Source organism: Leptosomus discolor, chromosome 26, assembly GCF_034619465.1.
Source record: "Leptosomus discolor isolate bLepDis1 chromosome 26, bLepDis1.hap2, whole genome shotgun sequence".
NCBI classification, from domain to species: domain Eukaryota; kingdom Metazoa; phylum Chordata; class Aves; order Leptosomiformes; family Leptosomidae; genus Leptosomus; species Leptosomus discolor.
The window spans coordinates 1,978,940-2,003,708 of NC_141416.1; the positions used below are offsets into that span (position 1 = coordinate 1,978,940).

The following is a 24,769-nucleotide window of genomic DNA, read 5'->3' on the forward strand; positions in this document are numbered from 1 at the left end:
GTAGCCTTCCCTTACCTTCGTCTCTGCCTAGTGTCATCTTCCTGAACGCGTTTGGATCGTGCACCCTGGGGAGCGCCAGCCAGGCAGCGTCCAGGCCGTCGGCGTAAAGCGTCTCCTGGCCGCGGGTCAGAACGTTTTGGCGTGCGGCGGGTCTGGGCCTGGATTGACGCGGTTCTGTAGGAAGCGCTCGCTGTTGGGGCGCAGCGAGCCTTTCCTCCAACTTCAGCGGCTGCAGTAGCGTTGGACCTGAAAGAACCCGGATGTCCCGTCAGTCTCGAGTCATATTGTGCCGCGAGTCTACGGCGGGATGATTCCTGGGAGGCTCCAGCAGCGGTCGTGGGTGTTGGCCCTCAGACCTTCCCGAGGTGATGTGCACCTCGGGACAGACCCTCACGGCAGAGGCGTGGCTGGCTGTATCCGTAAGCAGCAAGCCCGTAGTAGACGTGTGCAGTGAAAATCCATCAGGGAAATCCCTCTGGGCACGGTGGTGGTAACAGCAGTGTTGGAGCCCCCTGGCAGGTCCGTCAGCACCGTGGTAAGGAACAAAGCTGCTGCCGCTCAGCGTGAAGTGCAAGTTGTCCAACAAGCGAGTAGGAAATAAAATCCACTGGCGTAAAACCCCGGGAAGACGTTCCGCGCGGAGTGGTTTCGCTTCCAGGTGAAGCTGGCGAGGAGCACCCGGCCGGACAGTGGGTCTCGGCTGGCGTGGGGGGTCTCGGCTGACGTGGGGGGTCTCGCTGAGCTGCGGTAACCTGGTGGTTTGCCCTTGTGTGAACGTGCTCTGATGCCGGAGGACTTGGGTGACGTGTTCCACGTCTTGTGCGATACTGAAGCCGTTGAGTTCAGCGGATAAAACTTCTCTCTCTTCCTCATCTTGACTTTTTTTCCCCAAGCAGGATGTTTCACTTTTGAATCAAGAGAATAAGCACTTTAAACCATTGTAAGACACTCTTGTGACGCAGGCTGCACATCACGACTCCGGTGTGATCCAGGTGTTTTCAATCCCTTTTTTTTATTTTTTCCTTCTTTTCTTGAACTCGAAGTTTGTCTGCCACGTCCTCAGGTTCAGTCCCGTAGTCCTCTTCCTATCCGAGGATGCTGAAGGCAACTTGAGGTTACTTCAGAATTCTTGTGGCTTCCTGGTCCTGGTTAGTTGAAGCCCTCGGCAGACTCCGTGATGGTCTGTGATTGTTGATGCTGTTCCGAAACGTGCAGTGTTGCTCTGCTGGCGCACACCCTGTGCTGGGGGTTGTAGTAGTGCAGCGTAAGTTTTCCCAGTATCTGCCAGCAGGTGAATTTTTACTTAATAGTTAACGAGACTAGAAAAAAAGTCTTTTCTTTAGCTGCTGTGGCTGTGTTCAAAGGGCACGTAGGGGCCGGAATAGTCAGTCTCTGAGGTTGCTCAAGGCTAAGGGATTTGAACACCTAGTTCCTGGGTAGCTTGGAAAATCCTAAGCTAAGTATGAATGTTAAAACAATACGTAGAAGGGTTGGATATTTTCACAAGTTTGCTTTCAAAGCATGCTCTGGAAAACTCATTCAAGTTCTGAAGGCTGAAGTTGCCGACTGAGCGCACGAGGGAAGCAGCAGCCTTTTTACCTGACCAGTGTGACTTTTGCTGTGTCTCTGTTTCCCTTCCAGCTGGCAATCCTCTCGTCCAGCAAAGCGGGCAGCCGCTCATCCTTGCCCAGAACCCGGCCTCAGGTCTGGGCACGATGGTCACTCAGCCGGTATTACGACCTGTCCAGATCATGCAGAATGCCAATCACGTCACGAATTCTCCGGTGGCCAGCCAGCCCATCTTCATAACAACCCAGGTGAGCGCCCTTCCAGCCGGGATGGCTGGGGCAGAAGATCTGGTGCACTCACCCGTGGAAGACTGTTCCCTGTTTCAGTTTTCCTTGTGCCCTTTGCCTTTTCAGTCCGTTACACTGGAGCTGAAATCTGTTGGGGTTTGGGGTTTGAGCTTATGTAGATTTAGAAATAGCTTTGTTTGGAAATAGCTTGTGTTCCAAGTCATTTTGCAGTTGAAACGCACTTGAGAAAATTGGCCGCATTCCACAGCCCAGCAGGTCCCGCGGAGCCACCGCAGGTCTGGTGGGACTTCACGCTGGCTCACTTGTAGCCTTACCAGCAGGGTCCAACTCTCTGCTGTACGTGGGTCTGTCCCCTCTGCGTGACTTTGACTTTGCTGAATACTTAATTACTTTGCATGTTTCCCAGGAAAATAAAACAGGTAATTTAATTGCTTTTAAATGCCCACCGTCTGCTTTGAGCATTGGCCAAGACCTGGGAGACGATTTCTGTAGGTGCTCAGGGAGGAGGAAGGGATTGAGAGTCAGAATGTCCTGGAATTTAAGGAAGGTGGCCCTGCTGTTGGGTAGGTGCTGGCGGAGGACAGCGTGGCCTCGCAGTTCAGTTGATCTCTAGATGATAGTGCCGTGGGGTTGGGGTTTTTTATTTGTTTATTTGATTTTTAGGGTAGAAAGCTCATACTGAAAGTGCTTCAAATACACTCAGTATGGTAATGGCACTGTTTGACTGCAGGGATTTCCCGTGAGGAATGTGCGGCCTGTACAAAACACGATGAACCAAGTTGGAATTGTTCTGAATGTACAGCAAGGTCAAACAGTTAGACCCATCACCCTCGTCCCAGGTAAGGACTGAAACAAGCCAAAGCCACTGTCATGTTTCTTTTTAGAGTACCAAGGGTTAAAAAAAAAAAAAAAAAACAAAATTACACTTGAAATCTGTGTTTCACCTGCATGTCTAGTAGCTCTGAAGAGGGGGGATTTCGGTTCTGTAGTAACGAGAGGTTTGTCCCCATTTGTGGCTGTAACTCCGCTGGTGGTTTGGCAGCGGAGAGTAGGCGCTTTGGTCGCAGTAACAAGCCACTGTGCAGAGTAGGAGACTTCCAGCTGGAAGCTGCCGTAGAGCTCTGTGTAATCTAGCCTCTGCAAAAAGCTCCCCCAGGTAACTTAATTCCAACGTCCCAGCCCGTGACCGCCCCTCTTCCTGCCTTTCAAAATCCCCCTGTGCCCGTGCTAGTGCTGGGAAACTGCCTGGCGCCCAAGCCTCCCCCTGAGGATGGTTTTTCTAAGGCTAATTTCTGCTGCTCAAGCCTGTCCTGCACCATCACGAAGACTTAAGAGCTCGTGTGTCACCAGACACCTGCCTTACGCCAAAGCGACCGTGCTAGCCGTGAGTCACCCTCCGCTCTCCCCAGAACGCATCTCCAAAGCCTCATATCGCAAACTGGTTTGTAACCGTGGGGTCACCCTTGTCCTGCCCTAAGAAGCCTTCCCTGAGTTTCCATTTGGCCTAGCGAGTAGGAGTGTGAGCCCCATGAGAGCCAGCGGGATTTATGCTCGTAAGCTGTTTGGGCCTTTTGGGAAATTCCACCTGAAACAAGCTGTAAATACAGTCCTCGCTCTGTCTGCATCCGTGTTGAGTTTTAGGCTGCTTGGGAAGTGGAGTTAAGGTGCTGAACTCTTCAACCTTCCGCTGAAACTGCTGGGAATTGAGGGAGCTCAGCAGCGTCGGAAAATAGGTCGCGCGCGGTGACTACTGTGCGAGGAGCGGAGTTCGATTCCTTGACCTACCTTGTTCACTTGGTGGTTTGTTTTTTTTTTTGAAGCCCCAGGTACCCAGTTTGTTAAACCGGCGGTTGGCGTTCCTCAGGTGTTCTCTCAAATGGCCCAGGTGAGACCAGGTACAACCATGCCGGTCCGACCCACCACCAACACTTTCACTACGGTCATTCCGGCCACGCTTACCATCAGGAGCACTGTACCACAGTCCCAGGCACAACCGCAAAGTAAGTCCACTCCCAGCACCTCCACAACACCTACTGCAACGCAGCCAACAGCACTTGGACAGTTAACTGTGCAGCAGCCAGGGCAGTCCAGTCAAGCTACTAACCCCAAATTAGGTAAGACTTGCCATGGAAAAGCGAGGGCACTCGTGTGTGTAACCCTGTCTGTAATTTGGTCTTCAAACGTACGGCGTAGCAGCTCAAAGGCAGAAGTTGAGTCAGAGCTCCTGGGTTCTGTTTCTGCCTCTGTCACTGACTCACGCTTCATCTCTCCTACCAACCTGGAAAATGAGGACGCTCCTGCCATCGTGTCCAGTTTGGTTCGAGAACGAGTTACGTTCTGTTTTGTAGAACGTTCTGGCGCCATCGATTAGAAGTCCCCAAAAGCGAGAAATACGATTTGTTAATCACTTGTGGGTTTTGAAAGGTGAAGTTACGTAGCTGATGAACACAAGCACTAACTAACCCTGTTGCTTTTTTTTTTTTTCCCCCTTCCTCCAAACATTGGCTGAATTCATGAGTGAAATGATTGCTCAGGACTAGGGTCAAACAGTTTAAAAACGAAAGAAATAACTTCTTTGCCCAGCGAGCAGTCAGGTTGTTTCTAGCTTTAAGTGGCCGCGCTCATCCACAGCTGCCTTTAGAAAAGAAATACAGATAACTTGTGTGACCGTCAGCAGGCGGTTCCCTTCATCGTGGGACTCGGCTCCTATCTCGGAGCGTGATCTGAAGGTTAGGGAGACTTGCTTTCCCAGTCTTGCCAGCCTCGGCGTTACTGGACAGGCCAGTCCATGGCTTGGCCACCTTTGGCGAAGACTCGAGGCGGAGACGAGCGAGAGGCAAGGTGTACTAGGTGGGGGCGGGGTTCACACAGCGGGTCAGATCTTACTGAGTCCTTATTAGTGTTCTTGTATTATCCATTCCCTTGGCAGTGAGTATTGCGAGCTTTGTGACTGTAAAGAGACCTGGAGTGACTGGTGAGAACAGCAATGAGGTTGCTAAGCTAGTGAATACCCTGAACACCATTCCTTCGTTAGGACAGAGCCCTGGCAATGAGGTTGCTAAGCTAGTGAATACCCTGAACACCATTCCTTCGTTAGGACAGAGCCCTGGCCCGCTGGTGGTTTCCAACAGCAGCCCTGTGCATGGTTCCCAGAGATCTAGTGTTTCAGAGTCGTCGTCGTCGTCGTCATCGCTAAAAGGTACGGTCTACAGCCGCTGGCTTCGCTCGCTTGGTTCTGCTGAGAATTCGGAAGTTTATTTTCTGGAGTAAAAAAAAAAACCCAAAATGCTAACCTGTAGCTCCTGGGATTTCATAGTAGGGGTGAACGCTTGGAAAGATTTGCTATTAATGCCTTCCTCGTTCTCCGTACGTTCTTTCCAGTGATTATATTTTGTTTGTGTGCTTGCGTACGTGATTCTGCCTTCACCATTATTGGTGTGCATGCTGCCATCTCCAGAACACACACACCTGACGTACTCTACACAGGGAAGCAAAAGGATAAAATCTTTGCTTCTCTTCTTCCCAAAAAAAAAAAAAAAAAGCACCTTCCTAAGGTGTTTGGGAGTCCAAAAGTTGACTGAAGGTACATTTCGTGTCATCTGTATTCCGAGGTTCTTACTACAGCTGGAGGTGAACGCGAGGCGTTGTAGTCTGGTGGGAAACCAAAGCAAACAAATGATTAACGAAAAAGGGGAGATGAGTTGAGCCGATCTTTTTTTTCCTTCCTTTCTTTTTTTTGTTATTTGTTAAATCTGATTTGAAGACACTCCTACCCTTATTCTAGCAGCTGGGGGGTATGTTTTGTCACGCACGTTGTCAGAAGTTTGCGTACTTTGGCTTTTTTCCTGCCTCTTCCAGTCTAGTTAGGAGTTAAAAGTGCAGCTCTTGAGGCTAAAGCGTTGCAGTATGCCACAAAGATTGCCTAGGTTTAAGGTGAAGCGTAAGGATTCTACTTCTCTTGTTTTGTGTGTTTCCTGTTACAGTCAGTTCATCTCCTATTCCCACCTTTGATTTGCAAGATGGTGGCAGGAAGGTCTGCCCGAGGTGTGATGCGCAGTTTCGAGTCACTGAAGCTTTAAGAGGACACATGTGTGTAAGTGACCCCGCCGAGACGGGTGGGTCGTGGGCGATGGCTCGTGGCTGGGGAGCGCGCGGCGCGGCTCTCCCCCTTAGACCAGGGGCTGCTGGGCAAAGGCAGAATGTGGGACTAGGAGCAGGGACAAGGCCGAGGAGGGGCCTTTGGAGGACCTTCCACGGCCTCCCTCCCGGGAAGTAGGCAGGCCCTCGGTTTTAGATCCTCTTGGTGCCAGGAGGTGCGTTTATTCTCTAATCTTGCGTACCGGTAAACAACCAAAACAGATGTTGCCTCTGCATTACCCTTTCCTCAAGAGTTTCCCAAAGTTCCTCCGTCTTCCCTTAGTGTGGGTTGGTCTTTGTGTGTTTAACGGTCTATACGGCTCTTCCTCGATACAGTTTAATGTGTGGGGTGTTTGTGTGGTGTGTTTTGTTTTGTTTTTTTTCTTTCTTTCTTTTAGTACTGCTGCCCTGAAATGGTTAAATTCCTCAGGAAAAGAAAATCTCCAGAATCTGAACCAAATATTCAATCTGCAAAGCCTCCATCTCCAGAAAAAACGACAGCCGTTGCTTCACCGCCCTCTTCTACTCCTATCCCTGCGCTGTCCCCACCTGCTAAAGCTCCGGAGCCAAGTGAAAACGTAGTTGACTCATCCCAAAGTAAGCTCATCATGTTGGTGGATGACTTCTACTACGGCAGAGACGGTGGCAAAGTGAGCCAGCTGCTGAACTTCCCCAAGGTTCCCACTTCCTTCAGGTGTCCACACTGCACCAAGAGGCTAAAGAACAACATACGGTAAGGGAGTGCGACGGGCCCCCCAAACCGCTCTGCAGCGCTCTGAACCCCTCTGGCCTGCAGGAGTAAAACGGGTCGTGAGCATCAGGCCCGGGCCCTGCAGCTTTCCCGCGTGGCAGCTTAGGGCCAGAACTGAAGCGCGAAGGGCAGAGCCTTGCCCGTCGTCACGCAGTTCAGGCGGGGCAAAAGTCACGAGAGGATGGTGCGGTCGGAGTAATTGCGTCCGTGTTCCGCAGCAGAGAAGTCTCATTTGCTCGTCCCTAGTCTTGGTAGATAATAGGAAATCATTTTCCTTGAAGAGCTGCTCTTGGCGCCTTCGTTCAATGATTTTTTTCAACAGAGGGAGAAAATATTTTTTTATGACATAGTGTGTTCTTCTGAGCGAGCCCCCGGGGTGTTCTGCTGCGATAACTGCACTGCTGATTCTTCTCTTAAGTTCAAATGTTTTGGCATCATCAGTTGAACGCCAAGTCGGGGTCAGAAGTGCTCAAAGTGAGTAGAACAGCCTGTGTGCTACGAAACCTGTCCTCTGACTTCCCCCAGTTAGGGAGCCGGGAGGCTGCGGGAGAGGAGGAGCCTTTGCTTGCTTTTGGTGGGAAGAGCAAGAAGGAAACACCTTAATGCTGTTAAAAACCCCTCCTGGTGCAGCGTTCATGAGGCTTCCAGGGTCACAGGTGCCAAATGTTTGGGTTTCTGTTCACGTGCTTTCTCTTCGCCTCCGTAAGATTTATGAATCACATGAAGCACCACGTCGAACTGGATCAGCAGAACGGAGAGGTGGATGTCCACACCATCTGTCAGCACTGTTACCGGCAGTTCTCCACTCCCTTCCAGCTGCAGTGTCACCTGGAGAACGTCCACAGTCCCTACGAGTCAACAAGTACGTTGATTTGGCTGTTGTTTGGGCGTCAGGGGGTTTCTGTCTCGTCCCGAATGCAGATCTGCTGAGGAAGGAGGGTCTGTTCTGCCTTGCCCCTCGGTGCGCGTGGCTTGGAGACCACCAGAAAAATCCAGCCAAGTGCCATTTCTGCAAACTTACTGTCAAGAGCGTTTTAAAGACTGAGTTCTATAATAATAAGGATGTCACGGTAGAAGTTAATTTTCATCAGTAGATGGACATCTGATTGAAAATCACTGAAAGCCTCCTCGTTAGGAGGTGTAGTTGGACCCAGCGCTTTGTTTGAGAGCATTTTTGCTGCCTTTTGGAAACCTTTCAGAATCCCTTTAGCTGCCTACCAATTCAGAGGGTTCAGAGCTAGTTTTTGGGTTGTTTTAAGGGACAGCTGCAACCAGAGAAACTTGTCAGGTTTGTTGGGGGAGAGGTTTGCCCCCCAGCTGTTACCTGCTTTTCCTTTCCTTTGCAGCAAAGTGCAAGATTTGCGAGTGGGCGTTCGAGAGCGAGCCCATGTTCCTGCAGCACATGAAGGACACTCACAAGCCGGGGGAGATGCCCTACGTTTGTCAGGTATTAAAAGCGTTTCAGGGGCTGGACTTCACGAGCCTGGGCTGGAGAATAAGAGGAAATCCGGCACTTCTCCGCAAAGCGTGTGGCCCGGAGTGGCCCAAGCCAGGCTGGGGCCGTGGAACAGGGCTGTGGAGCCCGCTGTGGGTTTTTTTCCAGTTGTGGACTTGGAGAAGTCCAGTGGCCACTAGGGCAGCACCAGTAGCTGAACGTTTGCCTCCCATTCCCAGCACTCTGAAGCCGGACCAGCTTGATAAACGGTTGCTTAGTCCCAGTGGCATCCAGAGCCTAATTTTTTTTTCCCTCCCAGGGCCTGCAGGCAAATGGCTGTGCCATAAAGAGAAGTTGTCACTCTGGAGCAGATGAGATTATGTTGCTTGTGTGATACCTTTTCTTGACACTCTGTTGCCATGAGATTTGTGCTTGCATGGATTCTGAGTGCGTCATTTCCACCCAGAGGTCCTAACACTGTCCCTCCAAAGAAAAAGCAGAGAAGAAACTTCTAAAATACGTTACGTTAAAACAGATTACGTTCCAAATTCTGCATTTTACGTAGACCCTGAAGAAGCTGCTCTTTAATATATTCCAACTGCTTTGTGCTGACTGTCTCCCCCTTTTTTTTCTTTTTTTTTTTCTTGGATCTGGAGCTTGAATTATCACTAATTTTTATATAAGTAGTTCAAAACTGTTTCTCCAAACTGCTCTGAATATACACTGCTTGATTTAGTGTCTTGCAGCTGGAATAAGCTAGCAGGTTCTCTAGGAGCCGGCTCCTAACTTCTGGTGATAAGTACCTTTGGGGATCTGGACGTTGCCGTTAAGATCTCCGTGTTGCCGTGGTGGATAGGGGAGAGAGAGATCCCCGCGTGACTTCGCCGTTAATTGTCTCCCCCCGCAGGTCTGTCAGTACCGCTCGTCGCTCTATTCCGAAGTGGACAGCCATTTCCGCATGATCCACGAGGACACGCGGCACCTGCTCTGCCCTTACTGCCTGAAGGTCTTCAAGAACGGCAACGCTTTCCAGCAGCACTTCATGAGGCACCAGGTACCGCCTCGGGGCCGCCATGTGTGTCCCCCCCCCCCCTTGTCGAGGCCGCTTCCCGCTGCCCAGAGCCTCGGCGGATCCTCAGGGCGGGATTAGTGGAGCGTTGGCTCGCGGTAAAGCGGAGGGGAGGCGAGCGTGGCCGAAGGGGGTGCAGTGAGGCTGCATTCGCCGCCTGACGAGCGCAACTTGCGCGCTGGCCGCTGCAGCCCTCTCACGGGGGTGTGCTGAGGGGAACAGGCGTTGTTCCTTCGGGGGTAGCGCCGATTTGTTGTTCCTGAGCAGAAAAAAAAGGCGTGTTTCGCTGGCGGGTGTTGCTTCCCGTGATGATTAACCAACGTGGGCTCTGTGCTCGTTTGGGTTTTAGGGTTTTTTTTTTTCATCTCCAGGTAATAACTAAGTGACGCTGTACGCCCACGGCGAGCGTGGTTGTCGTAGCGCGGTGTTCTCCTGCCGTACGCGTCGGCTGTATCGACAACCGCGCGCTTTGCCTGGGTGTAGCCACGGGGTGTGGGCAGAACGTGGGGGGGTGGGGCTCTCGCCGAGGGCCCGAGCTGATCCGCCCCGAAGTCCTTCGCTGCCTCCCGTACGAGGCGGAGGCCAGGCAGGTTCTTAAAGGACGTTGCCCCACGTGCTCTGCTCGTGTGCCTGCTTCTGGCTCAGACAGGCCGGGGGGGAGGCTTGTCCCATGGCACTTCCAGGTCTGGTGTCTCTGCAGAGCCTGGTGACTTGAGTTAAAAAAAAAAAAAAAAAAAAAACCAAAACAAACAAAAAATGTAAAACCAAAACACCCAGGATGTGGGGCTGGGCAGGGAGGGACTTTCAGATGCTGAAGAAAAACGGGGCTGCCTTTGGTGTCAAAGAGGGGAAAAGTGGGGGTTTGGGTTGGGTTTTTTTTTTTGGTTTTTTTTTGCTTTTTCTTTTTTAAACAAAAAAAACCCTGCTGCGTGGTTGCGACTTGTTTCTCTAAAACGAAACGTCTTTCGTTGCGTTCGCTTTAGAAGAAGAGTGTTTATCACTGCAACAAGTGTAGACTCCAGTTCCTCTTTGCCAAGGATAAGATTGAACACAAGCTGCAGCACCACAAAACCTTCCGAAAGCCCAGACAACTGGAAGGATTGAAACCCGGCACCAAGGTAGGGAATCCCGGCGGGCCCCCGTCCTGCCTTTCCTCGGGGAAACACCCGTAGCGTCTGTACTGGTGTGTGTTTACTGAGGGCTGCAAAACTGGTCTCCTCTTCGCCTGCCTCCCTCAAACCACACCGACCGGGACAGAGGAAGGCTCTGCCCGTGCTGGCGTGCGTAGCTAATGGGACACTTCAGAGAAACAGGGGGAGAGAGAGGAGGTGGCAGCGAAACGCCAGAGGCAAAACTCCCCTCACCAAGGGCTCTGCGAGTGGAGGCGGCCGGAGTCGCTGCCGGCCGCCCTCCGAGACGCTGGGGACGAATGGGCACTTCTGGGGCTCCGGTCACGGGGTCCCCTTTGAGGCCGTGGGTGGGACGAGCCGTGTCCTGGGAGCCCCCGTTTGCTCTCTGCGGGGAAGTCAGCTGTGCCCCGTGTCTGAGGCGGTGCGGGTGTCTCTGTGTGCTGCAGGTGACCATCAGGGCGTCTCGCGGGCAGCCACGGGCAGTGCCGATATCTTCCAACGACATGCCGCAGGGCACCGGGCAGGAAACCACCCCGCTGTCGTCTTCTACCGATCCCCAGCCCATCTTCCTGTACCCGCCCGTCCAGAGGAACGTCCAGAAGAGAGCAGTCAAAAAAATGTCAGAACGTTTTGCTAAATTTCAGATTAAAACCCGATTGATTTTTTTTTTTAATTTTTTTTTGGAAGGAAATGCCGTTAGTTCTTTTAATGCCGCAGCGACGAGCACGACCCGCAGCCCGGGACGGCTCTGCCTGCCAGTGCCAGGGCAGCTTTGTGCCAGGAGTCCGGCGTCCCGCAAACCGGGACCGAGTCGTGTTACGAGCCGCCCTTAAGGCGAAATAACAGAGTTAGTTGGGCGCTTCGAGAGAAACCATGGGATTCCACCAGTGTAAGGGCTTTCTGCCCACCCTGTCCCGCTGCCTTGTCTTCAATATTGGTTTTCTTTTTTCTTTAATTTTTTTTTTTTTAAATTTATTATCTATTCTCCACTCTTAAACTGTTTACTCCTGACTACAGCCAGTGGGAAACGTTTAGCCTGGCACCGAGGCGCCCTGGGAAGCCAGGGAGCGCGATGGGGCTGGCGTGACTGCGGCCTTGGGACAGTTCCCGTGTCGTTGAATCCTTCCCTGTCCCGATGGCTGTTCGGCCGCTAACGGAATATCCCTCTTGCCTTCAGGAGTGTCTTGGGGAGGCAGACCTGTCTGGAGTGCAGCTTCGAAATCCCCGACTTCCCAAACCACTTCCCCACCTACGTGCACTGCTCGCTGTGTCGCTACAGCACTTGCTGCTCCAGAGCTTACGCCAACCACATGATCAAGTACGTGTGTCTGCGTCTGCGCCGTGAGAAAGGGGTGTCAGGAGATCCCGGTGCACGGCGGTGGTTTGTGAGGCCCAGGCCCGGGTGGCGGCTTTCACGCGGGATGAGAAACACAAGAGCCGAGGTTCCTTCCGAGCCGTCGGCGTTGTAGCTAACGACATGCACCGCGTGCTGCTGCAGAAAACCGGCATTTTTCTGTGCTCCTAGGATTGCTTGCAAAACTCTCAGATGTAATAATTTAACAATTGTAAAAAGGGGGAAAAAAAAAAATTATGCCGCGAGGCTGTGGTCCGCACAGGACTGCGGGTAGACCGCAGAGCGGGGTGGCAGAACGGTTGCTCCAAAATCTGGGCATCTTTAAACGTTGCTGTACAGGTGGTTTGGCTGAGACACAGAGTTTTGTGTCCTTGCGTACGCGAGTGGCAGACAGCAGGACTGGGTCTGTCTTTGTAAATGCGCTGTGTTTGGCCTGGTTTTGGAGCTCTTTGAATACCCCGGATAATTCTGACGTTTAACAAACTCTCTTGTCTTACAGCAACCACGTTCCTCGGAAGAGTCCGAAATACTTGGCTTTGTTTAAAAACTACACTGCCTGGTAATGGAAAACTTCGTCATCTCGTTTTCATCACCCGGGGATCCAATGTGCATTCGCTTTCTGATCTTCCAGTTCTGTTCTTTCATGATCTGCTGCTGAAGAAGCTCCCTTTGTCCTGTGGGGCAAAAACCAATGTGTTGCATTTGAGGGCCACATGCTGAGGCTCCCCTTGCCTTCCAGTGGGCGCTAATGCTTCGGGGTGGGGACACGGCCTCTGTGCACTGGAGGGTGGCTTTTTTTTTTCCCAGTTGTTAGTGAGGGGATGTACATATTTTCATATCCAATACCAATGCTAGGCTCAATGCACTCTTCTCTCTCTCTTTTTTTTTTTTCCCCCAGTGGTGTAAAGCTGTCCTGTTCCTCTTGCCTCTTTGTAACATCTGAGGGTGATGCAATGGCCGAACATCTGGTCTTCAATCCGTCACACGAGTTTAGTAACATTATTTTCCGAGGTAAGAGTTTGAAAAGCAGCAGAAAAGTCGCAAAAAAACCTGATGCAGGGACACAATACATCAGTTCATAGACTCCAGGTCGAATGGGGCTTTGTTTGGCGTTGGGCTGAGCACTTGAGTGTCCCGGGTTCGGATAAAAGGTAGGGGTAGGGACCTGCTGGAGATGCCTGAATGGGTCTTCATTGTTATGGAGATGGGAGAGTTAAGCTTTAAGTGGGGCTGGCTCTGCCTGGAGCTCGGCGGTGTCACCGCTACGGCTGTTCTCATGGGATCTTCCCAGGGAGAGACAATGCCGAGGGCTTCAGCGCCTTCCTCTGTTCCTCCGTGACAGCATTGTACCCCAGTGACACCGGGAGGCCTCGAGCAGCTGCCGATGCTGGGTGTGAATAGAGCCCAAAGCGGCGCTCCGGTTCCAGCCGGGAATCGCCGACTGCAAAGCTTGGGGGCAGGGGGGGGCGCATCACCAGCAGGGATCCGGCCGAAGCCGAGCTCTGCGAACCGACCCCTGCGTGTCCTTCCAGACGGACGTGGGGGTTTTGCTGGTTGTACGTGACGGTGCTGAGCGCGGCTCTGCCCGGCTGGGCGGGCTTCACCAGTCCGTTTGGTGTGGGAGGAGGTTGGGGTGGGAAGGGATGGGTGAGTATTGGCTGTTCTGCGGCGTATGGGGGTGCTTCGGAGGGACAGCAGAGGAGCACGGATCCCCCTCTCTGCAAAGGGGACTCGTTTGGACTGACTTAGTGTGTGTTTGCTGAGCTACACATGGTTTTTTTGTCGTTCTGTTTTTCTTAACAGGGCCTACTTGGATATCACATTCCAGGTAAACTGTTTGTAAACTCTTACCTGCCATCACCGGTTTCGCTTTGTGGGGTTGGGTAGTGGGTTGGTTTGCCTTTTTTTTTTGTGGTTTTTTTTTGTTTTCCCTCATCAGCTTTATTTTCTCAGCTTTAAGAAGGTCCTGTGTTCTCTCCCTTCAAGGCACATTCAGCCCCAGGACAAAAGCATGAAGAACACCTGCCCTACCTATTCCCCCAGTAAAGCTGCTACTGTGAAAACAAAGTCTGTGTTGCCTGCGAAAGACGACCTGGAGCCTGAGCTGCCACCAGCAGCCTACAACAGACCTCTGGTCTGCCAGGAAGAAGAGTGCTTAAATATTGATGCTCAAGAAGACGAGCAGCCCGCAAAGGAGCCGGAGCCTGCGAGCAAAAAGGAGCAGCTGTCGGTGAAAAAGCTGCGCGTTGTACTGTTTGCCTTGTGCTGCAACACCGAGCAGGCCGCGGAGCACTTCCGAAACCCGCAGCGGCGGATCAAGCGCTGGCTGCGAAGGTTTCAAGCTTTCCAAGAAGAGAACTTGGCATCGCTGTCGGAGGGCAAGTACCTCAGCTTGGAGGCCGAGGAGAAACTAGCGGAGTGGGTCCTCACGCAGAGGGAGCAGCAGCTGCCTGTGAACGAGGAGACTCTCTTCCAGAAAGCCACCAAGATCGGCCGCTCCCTCGAAGGCGGCTTCAAGATCTCCTACGAGTGGGCGGTGAGGTTCATGCTGCGGCACAACCTCAGCACGCACACTCGCAGGGCGGTGGCTCACCCTCTCCCCAAAGACGTGGAGGACAACGCCGGTTGCTTCATCGAGTTCGTGCAGCGGCAAATCCACACTCAAGACCTGCCTCTCTCGATGATCGCGGCCATCGACGAAATCTCCCTCTTCCTCGACGTGGAGGTGCTGAGCAGCGACGACCGGAAGGAGAACGCTTTGCAGACGGTGGGAACCGGCGAGCCCTGGTGCGACGTCGTCCTCACGATCCTCGCCGACGGCAGCGTTCTCCCAACGCTGGTCTTCTACAGGGGTCGCGTCCAGCAGCCCGCCAACGTGCCGGAGTCCATCATCTTGGAAGCGAAGGAGAACGGATACAGCGACGACGAAGTCATGGAGTTGTGGGCGTCCAGAGTGTGGCAGAAGCACACGGAGTGCCAGAACAGCAAGGGCATGCTCGTGCTGGATTGTCACCGAACGCACCTCTCGGAAGAAGTACTTTCCTTGCTGAGCGCGTCCAGCACCCTGCCGGCCGTCGTCCCCGCCGGCTGCAGCTCCAAAATCCAACCTCTGGATGTTTGTATAAAAAGGACTGTGAAAAATTTCTTGCATAAAAAGTGGAAAGAGCAGGCCAAGGAAATGGCGGACTCCACGTGCGACTCGGACATTCTTCTCCAGCTGGTTTTGTGCTGGCTGGCGGAGGTCCTGGAGGTCATCAGTGACTCTCCCGAACTTGTGCAGCAGTCCTTCCTGGTGGCCAGCGTGCTGCCCGGGCCGGACGGCACGGCCAACTCGCCCACGCGCAACGCCGACATGCAGGAGGAGCTGATCGCCTCGCTGGAGGAGCAGCTGAAGCTCAACGACGAGCAGCAGGAGGCGGCGGCGGCGGCGGCGGCGGCCGAGGCCCAGGATCGGACCCAGGCCGAGGAATCCGCAGACCCAGAAATCCTCCATCAGCTCTTCGAAGGGGAAAGCGAGACTGAGTCGTTCTATGGCTTCGAAGATGCCGATTTGGATCTGATGGAAATCTGAGGCACTGATCTGCGAATCGTGATCCAGAAAGGGTTATTTTTTAAATAAATGTTGGATGAGACCATTACACTTCCCTGTGGATTTGTGGGTTTAGGAAATTCGTAGGCGATCACTCAGATAAATAGCCATTTATGCTGTTCATTTATAAGTTTTGTGCTTTTTTAAAAGAAAAATCACTGTGTTGGTATTTTCTGAAAATATATTGTGGGTGAATATTTTTGCGTTTTCTTTACCTCACTGTATCATAGTTTTCTGTTTTTATTGTGCAGAAATGTTTTGAATTATACATTGTCAATGTGACCATTTCTAAAGAAAGGAAAAAAAATATGTAGCTAATGAACCAGTATATAAATCTCTTTGGTTGTCTTAACACAGATTTTCTTTTTTCTTTCTTTCTTTTTTTTTTTTTTTTTTTTTTTTTTTTTTTAACACTTGACCCAGAGCTTTAGCTTTCTGTGGAAAATCTAGATACGAGTTACTGCTCTAACGTGTGAACCTCCTATAATTGGCCATTAAGATTTGGGTTTGGTTTGGGTTTTTTTTTGTTTCGTTCTGGTTTGGTTTTTTGTTTTGTTTTTTGTTTTGTTTTGGTTTTTTTTTAAAGAGTTAATTATTTTGCTTGTGAAAAAAAACCACAAGCGCCAGCGTTTCGCCTGTCCCGTGCCAGCAGCGCTTCTTGGGAGCCCCGACCCTGCCCCGGGGTCCGAGGGAGCTCCGCAGCAGGGGCTGGGGGCAGCGCTGACCCAAACCTCTCGGCTCCCCCCACCCCCCCGCCGCCTCTGGCGCGGTGGCTCCTCTCCTCCCCCCGCCCCCCCCGGGAACCCACCCGCCACCCACCGTGCTCCAAAGAATTACTGGCGTGGGTACGTGGTGGAAGAGGAAAGTCAAGTCCCTCTTGCTCTTCCCGTGCAGTAGGTGGGAGCTCAGACCGACCGGACCGCTCGACCTTGACCTTTTAGCGACGAGTAGCTGATAAACCCGCTTCCACCAGCGCCATCAGACACTACGTTCCTTAGCGTTAGAGCCCCGACCTGACGAAACAAACTGTGACGTGCACAAAAAGAAGACCTTTGTTTTTATTTTTCACTGCCAGCTTCAATTTTTCTACAATTTGCATGTTTGAGGGGGTTTTTTTAATTGTACGTATTACGGTCTAAACGGAGAAAGCATTTGGACTTACAGAACCCAGAAGCACCTGCACCTTTCTGTTTCCGTAGAGGTTTTGTGAACCTGCCCCAGCCCCCCGAGGAAAGCAGGAGGCAGCCTGTGCAGAGCTGTACATGGTTCATCTTGAAAATGTACATAAGTGGAACATTTAATAAAACCAGGGAAATGGATTTATAAACATGTGTTTTTATTACGAAGAACCATTTACCTCTTGTGAGACCGTAACGCTCCGCCCCAAGCGCCGCGCGAGCTCCGCCCGGCTCTTCGCGTGCGAGGGGCCGCGGCGGCGTTTGGGAACGCCGTGTCCCGAGGTAACCCAGAGCCGGGGTGGTAATTAAGGGGCTCGGCCTCATTAGCGCTCGCGGCAGAGCTCCGGCCGAGGCACGTCTCTGCAGCCCCTACCTGCCCTTTAACCCCACGCTCGGGTCGGTGGAACAACCTCCTCGCCCCGGGGAGATGATTTTTTTTTTTAAATAAAAGTCTGAAAAATCATTAATAAAAGACTCTCCTGAAGAAATGTTTTTACTGTTGTTTCTCTCAGGTAGCAGCGCGTACCCCTCTTGGCGTTGCTGACAGCTCCGTTTCCTCTCGGGCCAGCCCACAAAAACCTTATTTATTTATTGTTTTGCTGCCCTTTCCCAGAAAAACAAGGACTCGCGGCTGCGGGTGACCTTCACCGCCCGGAACCAGGAGCCTTCCTGCACTCGGCCCTCCCGGAGCATCCCGCCACCTCGCTCCCCACCGCGGCACAAACACACAAGGCTTGTCTCAACAGCTTTATTTCCCTTCCACAACGAGTCACGTCGGAGCTTCCAAAGGAGTCACGGAGCCAGAGCGCGTACGGAGGGCGAGCGCGGGGACGCGGGCAGCCGGGCGCGGCTCTGCGAGGTCACTCGAAGCCGCTGCGAGGAGGCGTTTCGATAAGGTCGGGATTAACACGGCAAAAAAAAAAGACAAAAAATCGGCGTTTTGGCTTTGGCCGGGTGCTGCCCGTCGGCGACGCTCCTGAGGAAGCGCAAAGGCAGCGAAGCGGACGGACAGACGGACGCCCAAAAGGCTTTGCCGTTAGGGAGGCGCCGCCCCGACGCCTTCAGGCCTGGCTGGGACCCCGGAGCTGCCCCCCCCGGAGCAGGGGATCAAGGAGAATCCTCCCGAGGGCCTCGATTAACCCCCCTCGTGCCTGTGGGATCTGCCAGCCCGCCGGGAGGAGCTCAAAGCGCGGGTAACCCCCGGGCGTTACCTGACAAGGTGTGCGATGTCCCAGTTGGCTTCCAGGGTCAGGGGTCCTTCCACCTCCACGCCCTTCTCCGTTGCAATCGCCACTTCGTACTGCGGAGAGCAAACGGAGAAGGTTCCCAAAAAGCCTCAAGACGGGCCCCGTCAAGCTCCCAGTGGCGGCAGCTTTGAACAGGCTTGCGCCAACGTGGCTCCGCGTTTCTCTTTTTCCCTGGGCGGGCAAGTCGAGATATTTGGGAGTAGAAGAAGAGAGAAACGCTTCCAAAGCTAAACAGCTGCAGCCTCTGGGTGCTGCAGTGACGGATCATCAGATCCAAGAGCCCACCGGAGACCAGCATCGCTGGGACTCAAGGCAGCTCCTCCGTTTGATGCGAGGGGAGAGCGGCTCCGGAGGACAGGGATCCCTTAACGCCCCCAGCACGGGAGCTCCCGCAAGGATTCCCGCGATCAGAGACACGAGACGACGCGGGGCGAGGGCTGGGACGTCACCCTGAGGCACGCCGGCGCTCAGCACGGCCGGGCGGAGCCGGGCACTCACCCTGTTGAACGATCGAGCGTCTCTGTAGTACAAAATCTTCATGCAACGCTCAATCAGGTCGCGGGCCTCCTCCTTCGTCAGGCTGGGTTTCTTCTCCAACACCTCCCTCATCAACGGCTGCGGGGGGGGGGGGTGGGCAAAAAAAAAAACCCCAATAAATCCCAAATCCACCCAGCGCCAAGGCGGCGGCGGCAGCGGAGCAAGAGCGAACTCTACCTGCGCCAGGTACGCCCCGTAGCCCGTGGCGAGCGTAGGAGCCTCGTAGGCCACGCCGAGCATGTCCACGTAACCTAGGAAGCTGAAGGGACAGACCGGTGAGCGCGGCAGGGCGGCGTCGGGCAGGGACTCGGCTTCTGAGCCGCCACCCGCAGCCAGAGACCTCCGAAATCCCGTGCCACGAGAAGCGGCCGCGGGGAAGGACGCGCAGCAACCGTCCCGCCCTCGCTCACCTCTCGCCGTTGTAGTAGCCTCCGATGACGACGGTGTTCCAGAGCGGATTTATCTTGGACCTCCGGTTGTACATGACCCTGGTCAGCCAGGAGTGGATGGCTTTGGGGCTGTAACTGTGACCATCTCCCAACAGCTCCTCGTCGATGCTAATTTAGGGAGAGGTTTCACCCAACTGAGAAAAGCTGGAAAGCACCCCGGGTAAGAGCAGCCGCCCCCCTCCAGCTGCACCGGCGGGACAGAGCAACCCCCCCCCCCCCCGCCAACTCCCCGCCGGCTGTTTCCAAACAAGACCTTGCGAATCGGCCCCAAAGAAACGGGGTCCGCACAGCGCTCGGCGGGGAACTTGGAAACGACACTGGTACCAAAGGGGTGGTCAGAGGACAAGGGGGATCCCAGCTCCGTTTTATCCCTGCTCAGGGACTGCGTTTAACTGCATTTCAGTCCCTTAAGGATTGGGGAGAGAGAGCAGCGCGGCACGGTCAGGGCTTGCCCGGCTCGACCAGGGCTGCGGCCGCGGCAGCCCGGGACAGGAGAACTTACACCATCTGGTCGATGATCTGCGTGAGGTACTGGAAGTCGGCGTAGTCGCCGGACGCCCCCAGCATGGTGGTGTCGTTCACCTTCAGGAGCCTGGAGATGCTGCGGAAGCGGGCGAGGGAGCCGTAGGAGCCCATCATGTCCGCTGCGATGATCACTCCCCCGTCGAACTTCACCCCCAGCACCGAGGTGCCCGTCACCATCGGGCTCCTGAAGACCCAAACGTCAGCGCCGCCACCAGCGAGACCCCCCCCGGACTCCCCCAGGTCCTGAGTCCTCTCTTCCTCCCCCAGCCCCATTTCTTCCCCCCCCCCCAGCCCCACACCCCCCCCTCTGCTCCCCCCGCACTGCTCCCCCCACCTCCCCAGTGTCTCCAGTCACCCCAGACCCCCCATCCCAGACCCCAGGGACCCTCCCCCGCCTCCCCAGCCCCGCTGCTGCCCCCCCCAGCTCCCCAGCCACCCCCCCCCTCCCCCCCCCGCTCCCCTCGGCCCCTCCCGCGCTCACAGCGTCCGGGTGAAGGGCAGGAGGCCGGTGGCGGGGCCGGGGCCGGGCCCGCCGGGAATGTACGTCTGTCCCGGGGCCGGGCCCCCGGCCGAGAACGGCGGCGGCGCCCGCGCTCCCCCGACCTCCATCTTAGTCACGGTGCGGCCCGCGCTGCGCAGGCGCGGCGGGAGAGCGGCCGCTACCGGCCGCCGTAGGCCCAGGCGGGGAGGGGCGGGGCCAGCGTAACGTAGCGGGGAGGGCGGGGCCGTGCGCCATCTTGTGTGTGGCGGAACTCTCCGGCGTGGGCCGTGGATCGGCCCTGTGGGCCGGGGGCCTCGCCCGCCCCCCGCTGCAGGCCCGGGGGTCCCCGCGCTGCCCTGAAGGACCGGGGGCCGCGGGGACCTCTCGGGGGGACGGGCAGGCGGGGACGGGCGAGGCGGTGCCGGAGCGCGGAGGTGTGGCCGCGCCGGACGCAGCTCCCTCCCCAAGATGGCGGCGCCCTGCGGGCGGCACCAGGTGCGTCACGTGATCTCCCTCCCCAGGCGGGCCCTGAGCCGGAGAGGGCGTGGTTAGGGGGGGCGTGGTAAACCAGGTCTGTCCACGCCCTGGGGCGGGGCGAGGGCGAGGGCGATCCAATGGGCTGACCGGGGGGCGGGGCCTGAGCGAAGGTAACAGGTTGCGGTGGGCAGCGGCGGGGAGCGGAGCCGGCGGCGGGCGGTGAGTGCGGGGGGGGGCGGGTCTGCCCTATAGACAGCGCCTATAGCAGCGCCTATAGGGGCTGGGCCTATAGGGATCGTCCTTCCTGGGATGTGCCCTGCCCTACGGCGGAACCTGTAGGGGCTGGGGCCGTGGGGGCTGTTATTTCTGGTGTGTGCCTTGCCCTATAGCGGCACCCATAGGGGCTGGGGCCGTGGGGGCTGTTATCTGTGGTGTATGCCCTGCCCTATAGCGGCGCCTATAGGGGCTGGGACCATGGGGGTGGTTATTTCTGGTGTGGGCCCTGCCCTATAGCAGCGCCTATAGGGGCTGGCGCCGTGGGGGTTGTTGTTCTTGGCATGTGTTCTGCCCCACGGCAAAGCCCATAGGGGCTGTAGGGGTTGCCCTTCCTGGAGCGTGCCCTGCCCTATGGCGGCGCCTATAGGAGTTGGGGCCGTAGGGACTGTCCTTCCTGGGCCATGCCCTGCCCTGTGGCGGGACCCACAGCGGCTGGGCCTGTAGGGGCTTCCCTTTGAGGGGGGAAACCTTGCCCTATAGATGATCCTATAGGAGCTGGCTCTATGGGGGCCCTTGTGCTTGGCATGTGCTCCACCCTATAGCCGTCCCCACAGGGGCTCTTCTCCCCGGGGCGTGACCTGCCCTGTAGCAGATCCTGCAGGGAGCTCCCAGCTTGTCCCTGCTCTGCCGGCTGTCCCCCGGCAGGGCTCTGCTGTCCCCTATAGCCCCTACGGGATCTGCCTTTACCTGCCCCTGTGGGGACGTCCTGTCCGTAGGGGACCTGCGTTTCCCGATGGGAGTTGTCCCTGCAGGGGCTCTTGTCCTTTGAGGGGCAGTCCCGTACGGGGACCCCATAGCACCCCTCCATAGGGGCGGCCACCGCCATCGCCACTTCTCCTCGTTAGCCGGTCACCCCCTGCCTTATCTCACCGGAGCCGGGAGCTGCGGGAGGGCGAGTCCCAGCCCGCGACGGGGCAAAAAACCCTTTTGGACCTGGTGAGTTCGCGGCGGATTTCCCGCCGGCGCGGCAGCGATGCATTGCTGCGACCGGGACCCGGCCCCTCCGTCCCACGGCCCCTCCTGGAACTTTTAACGCGTGGAGCTGCCCTACTTCGGGCTCCCGGGGCGGCGTTTTTAGCAGCCTGTTTGAATAGGAAAGAAAAATCCAGGGCTTGGGTGTCGTCCCCGCTGCCATCGGACTTCCTCGAGACTTATTTGTGTCCCCAGGTCCCCGGTGCACCGGGTCCCGCTCACCCCCGTCCTCTGCAAGCTTTTGTTTGGGAGGGTGTTTGTGGCTTGCTCCGGGCTGCCTTTCCTCTCCCACCACCCCGACCAGTCGAGCGGGTTTGGAGTCGAGCTGGGTTTCCCTCTCCGTCCCCGGAGATAAGGTGCCTGTTTGCCGACAGAACCCCCTCGTTCGCCCACGGAGCCCCTCGCCCGCTGCGTCGTGGCTGCCGTACTCACAGCATCTCCCCTCGGCAGCTGCTTTTTTGGGGTGGGGGCTGCAGCATCGCCTCGCTGCCCCGGGGATGGAGGTTTTGTGGTCCCCGGGGGGGGTGTGACAGTGACATCTCTGAGCTCGTGTTTGTGCTGCCTCACCCACCCTGGGGATCACGACGATGGTGGGGGGAGACGGGGGGGGTCCCCAGTTTGGGGTGAAACCAGAGCACCGGAGCCCCGTGGCACTGGAGACCCGTTGGCTTGGCCAGATCCACATACACCCCCGGGGCTCCTCCTCGCTCCCTGCCAGTGTCCGCCGGGAAATATTTATCCCCCTGAGCGCGTGGAACACAATAATTCTGGTTTCAAAGGCACGACTTGCCTGGAAACCAGTAAACCGCTCTGACCGGTGCGGCGGAGCCCTGCCCTCGGTTTGGTAACGGGTCTGACCCTCGGGCATTGGGGTCCCGCAGGAGGGGACGAGGCTTTCGGTTTCCAAGCCCTGGGAGAGGCCCAGGACAGGATTTTCCAGTCCTTGGGTTGATGATTAACCCCAGGGCTCTGCCTGCGGCTGGGCTGGGATGCGGAATTCTGGCCTTATCAGCTCCCGGAGGACACCGCCCGCGGGGCGACCCGTGTCCCCCCCTGGACACCCCCTCTGCCAGCCCCTGGCGCCAGGCCGGCATCCCGGCGTCGCGATGAGCCCGTCCCTGTGGCGTGACGCAGGTGCCCTGGTTTCGGGTTCCTCCGGCCCGGCCGGCAGCTCACGCGCTCGGCCGAGGCTTTATCGGGGTTTCAGGCTCCGGTGTTTGCGGGAGAGCAGGAAGAGCCGGTCTCCGCCGGTGCTGGCGCGGGCTGGCCCGGTGACGGGCAGGGCACAGGCACGGCGTGTGCTGCCTGCACCCAAAATCAGCCCCGGACTTTGGCCTCGAGCGAAACCAGGGCTGCGCACGAACACGGCTGAGCGAGCGGCGCCGCGGATGGGGCAGAGCTTTGGGGAAACCCTTGGTGGAAATCGCCTAAACCGTGCCGGGAGCCAGAAAACAGGTGACGGGGGAGAAACGCCGGGTTCCTGCCTCTCTGCTGGCCCCTTCCCCGCGATGCCGGTCTGGAAACGACGTGTTTTGGGGTGATCTGGCAGCTTTTGCTCCCCGTGCTCGGGGGGGTCGCGGCGGCCGCAGGACCTGACCCGCTGGGTTCGGGACGAGGTGGCTTAGAGATCGGCTCTGGCTCCAACGCAAAGCGGTGCCGGCTCCTCGCCGGGGTCCTGGCGTGCGACTGCCCGCGGTCGAATTACCCGGCTGACCTCGATGGAGGAGGATCAGCCCGACCTGGCAGCCGGGACCTTTCCCACCCGGGTGTTTTTGGTGCTGGAAGGGAGCGGGGAGCCGGGGCGAGCCGCGGCGGCACAGAGCCCCGCTCGGCGTAGGAGCCTTTTCCAGCACCGCCTGCAAATTGCAAAACAACTTTCTGGGTTAACGTCGGCGGCACAAAGGGCTCATTGTGCGGCCGATCCGGGCGAGCGGAGCTGGCCGCTCGCCATCCCCGGCGCTGCCGGCCGGCAGCGTGATGCCGGAGGTGCGTGACCACCGGCAAGAGACCTCTCCCGCTGGTTTGCCGCCTGCCCGCTCTGCGCTTGCCTTGGCCGGGTGTGGGACCCCCACCGCTGGGTGCCAACCCGACCCTGCGCAGGGTTAAGGTGCGCCGGAGCACAGCGCACGCCCCGGGGGGGCAAGAACCAGCCGGGGGTGTAGCCCCATTCCCATCCCTCCTGCTTCCAGGCTCTTTCCCTGCGGTTTCCAGTGAAATCCACTCCCGGGGCTGCGTTTCCAGCCCAGGGCTGGGTGTTGCTCTCCCACACAGGAATGTGACCGGCTCCAGCCCTTTATCTGCGAGCTGGAGCCCTTCCAGCAGGAGGGAGGCATTCCAGGGAGGTTACAGCCGGGCCTGGCTCACCTGCTTCCTCCCCGCTCCCCAAACGCCACCGGAGCCCCCCAAACCGGGAGCGAACCTGTGCGGCCTCGAGCCGGTGCTGCCTTGGAAAGAGCAAAGCCCCCTCTTCCCGGTCCAGTCCTGTGCCAGTTGGGTTTGAGCCCAGCGACATCCCCGACCGCATCCAAGCCCCGCGGTGATCCGCCACCTGCTTCCCGCTCGTGCCAGGGCGGGCGGTGGGGCAGAGCCGCGTCCTTTGCCGGCTGCGGCGGTGCTGGCACCGCCGGCGCTTTGCTCGGCCAGCCCCTGCCCCGCTGGCGATGCCGCAGGAGGATGCCGTGCCGTGCTGCCACCGTGCCGTGCTGCCACCGTGCCGTGCTGCTACCGTGCCGTGCCACCCCTCGCCACCCATCCAAAGGTCTTCCCAAGGCGGGGGCTGCGCCTGGGGCTCGTGGTTCCCACCCGATAGCGGCGGGGGCCGAGCCTTCTCCCCGCCCGGGCTGTGCCTCGTCGCCGGCCGCACTTTGGACGCTGGCGGCCGTGGAAAGTTCTGGATTTTGCTGCCGAGGCTGGTTCCCTCTCCTCGGTTGGCCGCGGCGGGTTGGTGGCCGTCCTGCTCCCCCGCCCCAGACCCCCCATCCCCACGGCTTGGAGGGGACGCTGGGTGCCCGGAGGGATGGGACTGATGAGATTGGCTTCAGGGGCTCTCGCCGCGGGCACTGGGCTCAGGGGGTATTTACAGCGGCCGGTGTCTGTGGCTGATCTCGTTAGCCGGGCGCTGATCAGGGATAATGAGCTTACGAGACGGGGGCTCTTCTCCCGTCCCCTGTCCCCCGTCCGTCCGTGTCCCCCCCCCGCCAGCTCCCGGGCTCCTTCGCCTCCGGAATGAATAGCCGGTCCCTGCTGCCGGGATGCGGGAGACCCGAAGGGCTCCTTGTGACTCCGGCAGAACGGAGGAGCCGCAGGAGCCGTCCCTGCCGAGTTTGGCCGGGGTACGGGAGCAGA

At 56.8% G+C, this 24,769-nt stretch overlaps 2 protein-coding genes across 3 annotated transcripts in view; one reads left to right on the top strand and one right to left on the bottom strand.

Annotated features, from left to right (window-relative positions):
* Positions 1 to 15,634, top strand: part of POGZ (pogo transposable element derived with ZNF domain) — a 29,956-nt gene extending 14,322 nt beyond the window's left edge. The window contains exons 3-19 of the mRNA XM_086478261.1: positions 1,642 to 1,817; positions 2,548 to 2,656; positions 3,638 to 3,817; positions 4,747 to 4,808; positions 4,857 to 5,016; positions 5,801 to 5,910; positions 6,353 to 6,687; positions 7,413 to 7,567; positions 8,052 to 8,152; positions 9,048 to 9,194; positions 10,193 to 10,327; positions 10,786 to 10,958; positions 11,517 to 11,657; positions 12,193 to 12,252; positions 12,592 to 12,704; positions 13,497 to 13,521; positions 13,680 to 15,634. Of these exons, the coding sequence (XP_086334387.1) occupies positions 1,642 to 1,817; positions 2,548 to 2,656; positions 3,638 to 3,817; positions 4,747 to 4,808; positions 4,857 to 5,016; positions 5,801 to 5,910; positions 6,353 to 6,687; positions 7,413 to 7,567; positions 8,052 to 8,152; positions 9,048 to 9,194; positions 10,193 to 10,327; positions 10,786 to 10,958; positions 11,517 to 11,657; positions 12,193 to 12,252; positions 12,592 to 12,704; positions 13,497 to 13,521; positions 13,680 to 15,264 (3,767 nt within the window). The 3' untranslated portion in view covers positions 15,265 to 15,634. The remainder of the gene's footprint in view (positions 1 to 1,641; positions 1,818 to 2,547; positions 2,657 to 3,637; positions 3,818 to 4,746; positions 4,809 to 4,856; positions 5,017 to 5,800; positions 5,911 to 6,352; positions 6,688 to 7,412; positions 7,568 to 8,051; positions 8,153 to 9,047; positions 9,195 to 10,192; positions 10,328 to 10,785; positions 10,959 to 11,516; positions 11,658 to 12,192; positions 12,253 to 12,591; positions 12,705 to 13,496; positions 13,522 to 13,679) is intronic.
* Positions 15,635 to 17,194: 1,560 nt separating this feature from the next.
* Positions 17,195 to 19,827, bottom strand: PSMB4 (proteasome 20S subunit beta 4). 2 transcript variants are annotated; one of them, XM_086478534.1, is made up of 7 exons: positions 19,700 to 19,827; positions 19,196 to 19,402; positions 18,655 to 18,801; positions 18,422 to 18,503; positions 18,206 to 18,322; positions 17,672 to 17,760; positions 17,195 to 17,333 (listed from the first exon to the last, which is right to left on the bottom strand). In XM_086478534.1, the coding sequence occupies exons 1-7, from the start codon at positions 19,825 to 19,827 to the stop codon at positions 17,321 to 17,323; spliced, it is 783 nt and encodes a 260-aa protein (XP_086334660.1). In that variant the 3' UTR covers positions 17,195 to 17,320. The 2 variants fall into 2 exon arrangements, with proteins under 2 accessions (XP_086334660.1, XP_086334661.1); XM_086478535.1 differs by lacking the exon at positions 17,195 to 17,333 and having other exon boundaries at positions 17,668 to 17,760.
* Between the last annotated feature and the right edge of the window lie 4,942 nt (positions 19,828 to 24,769).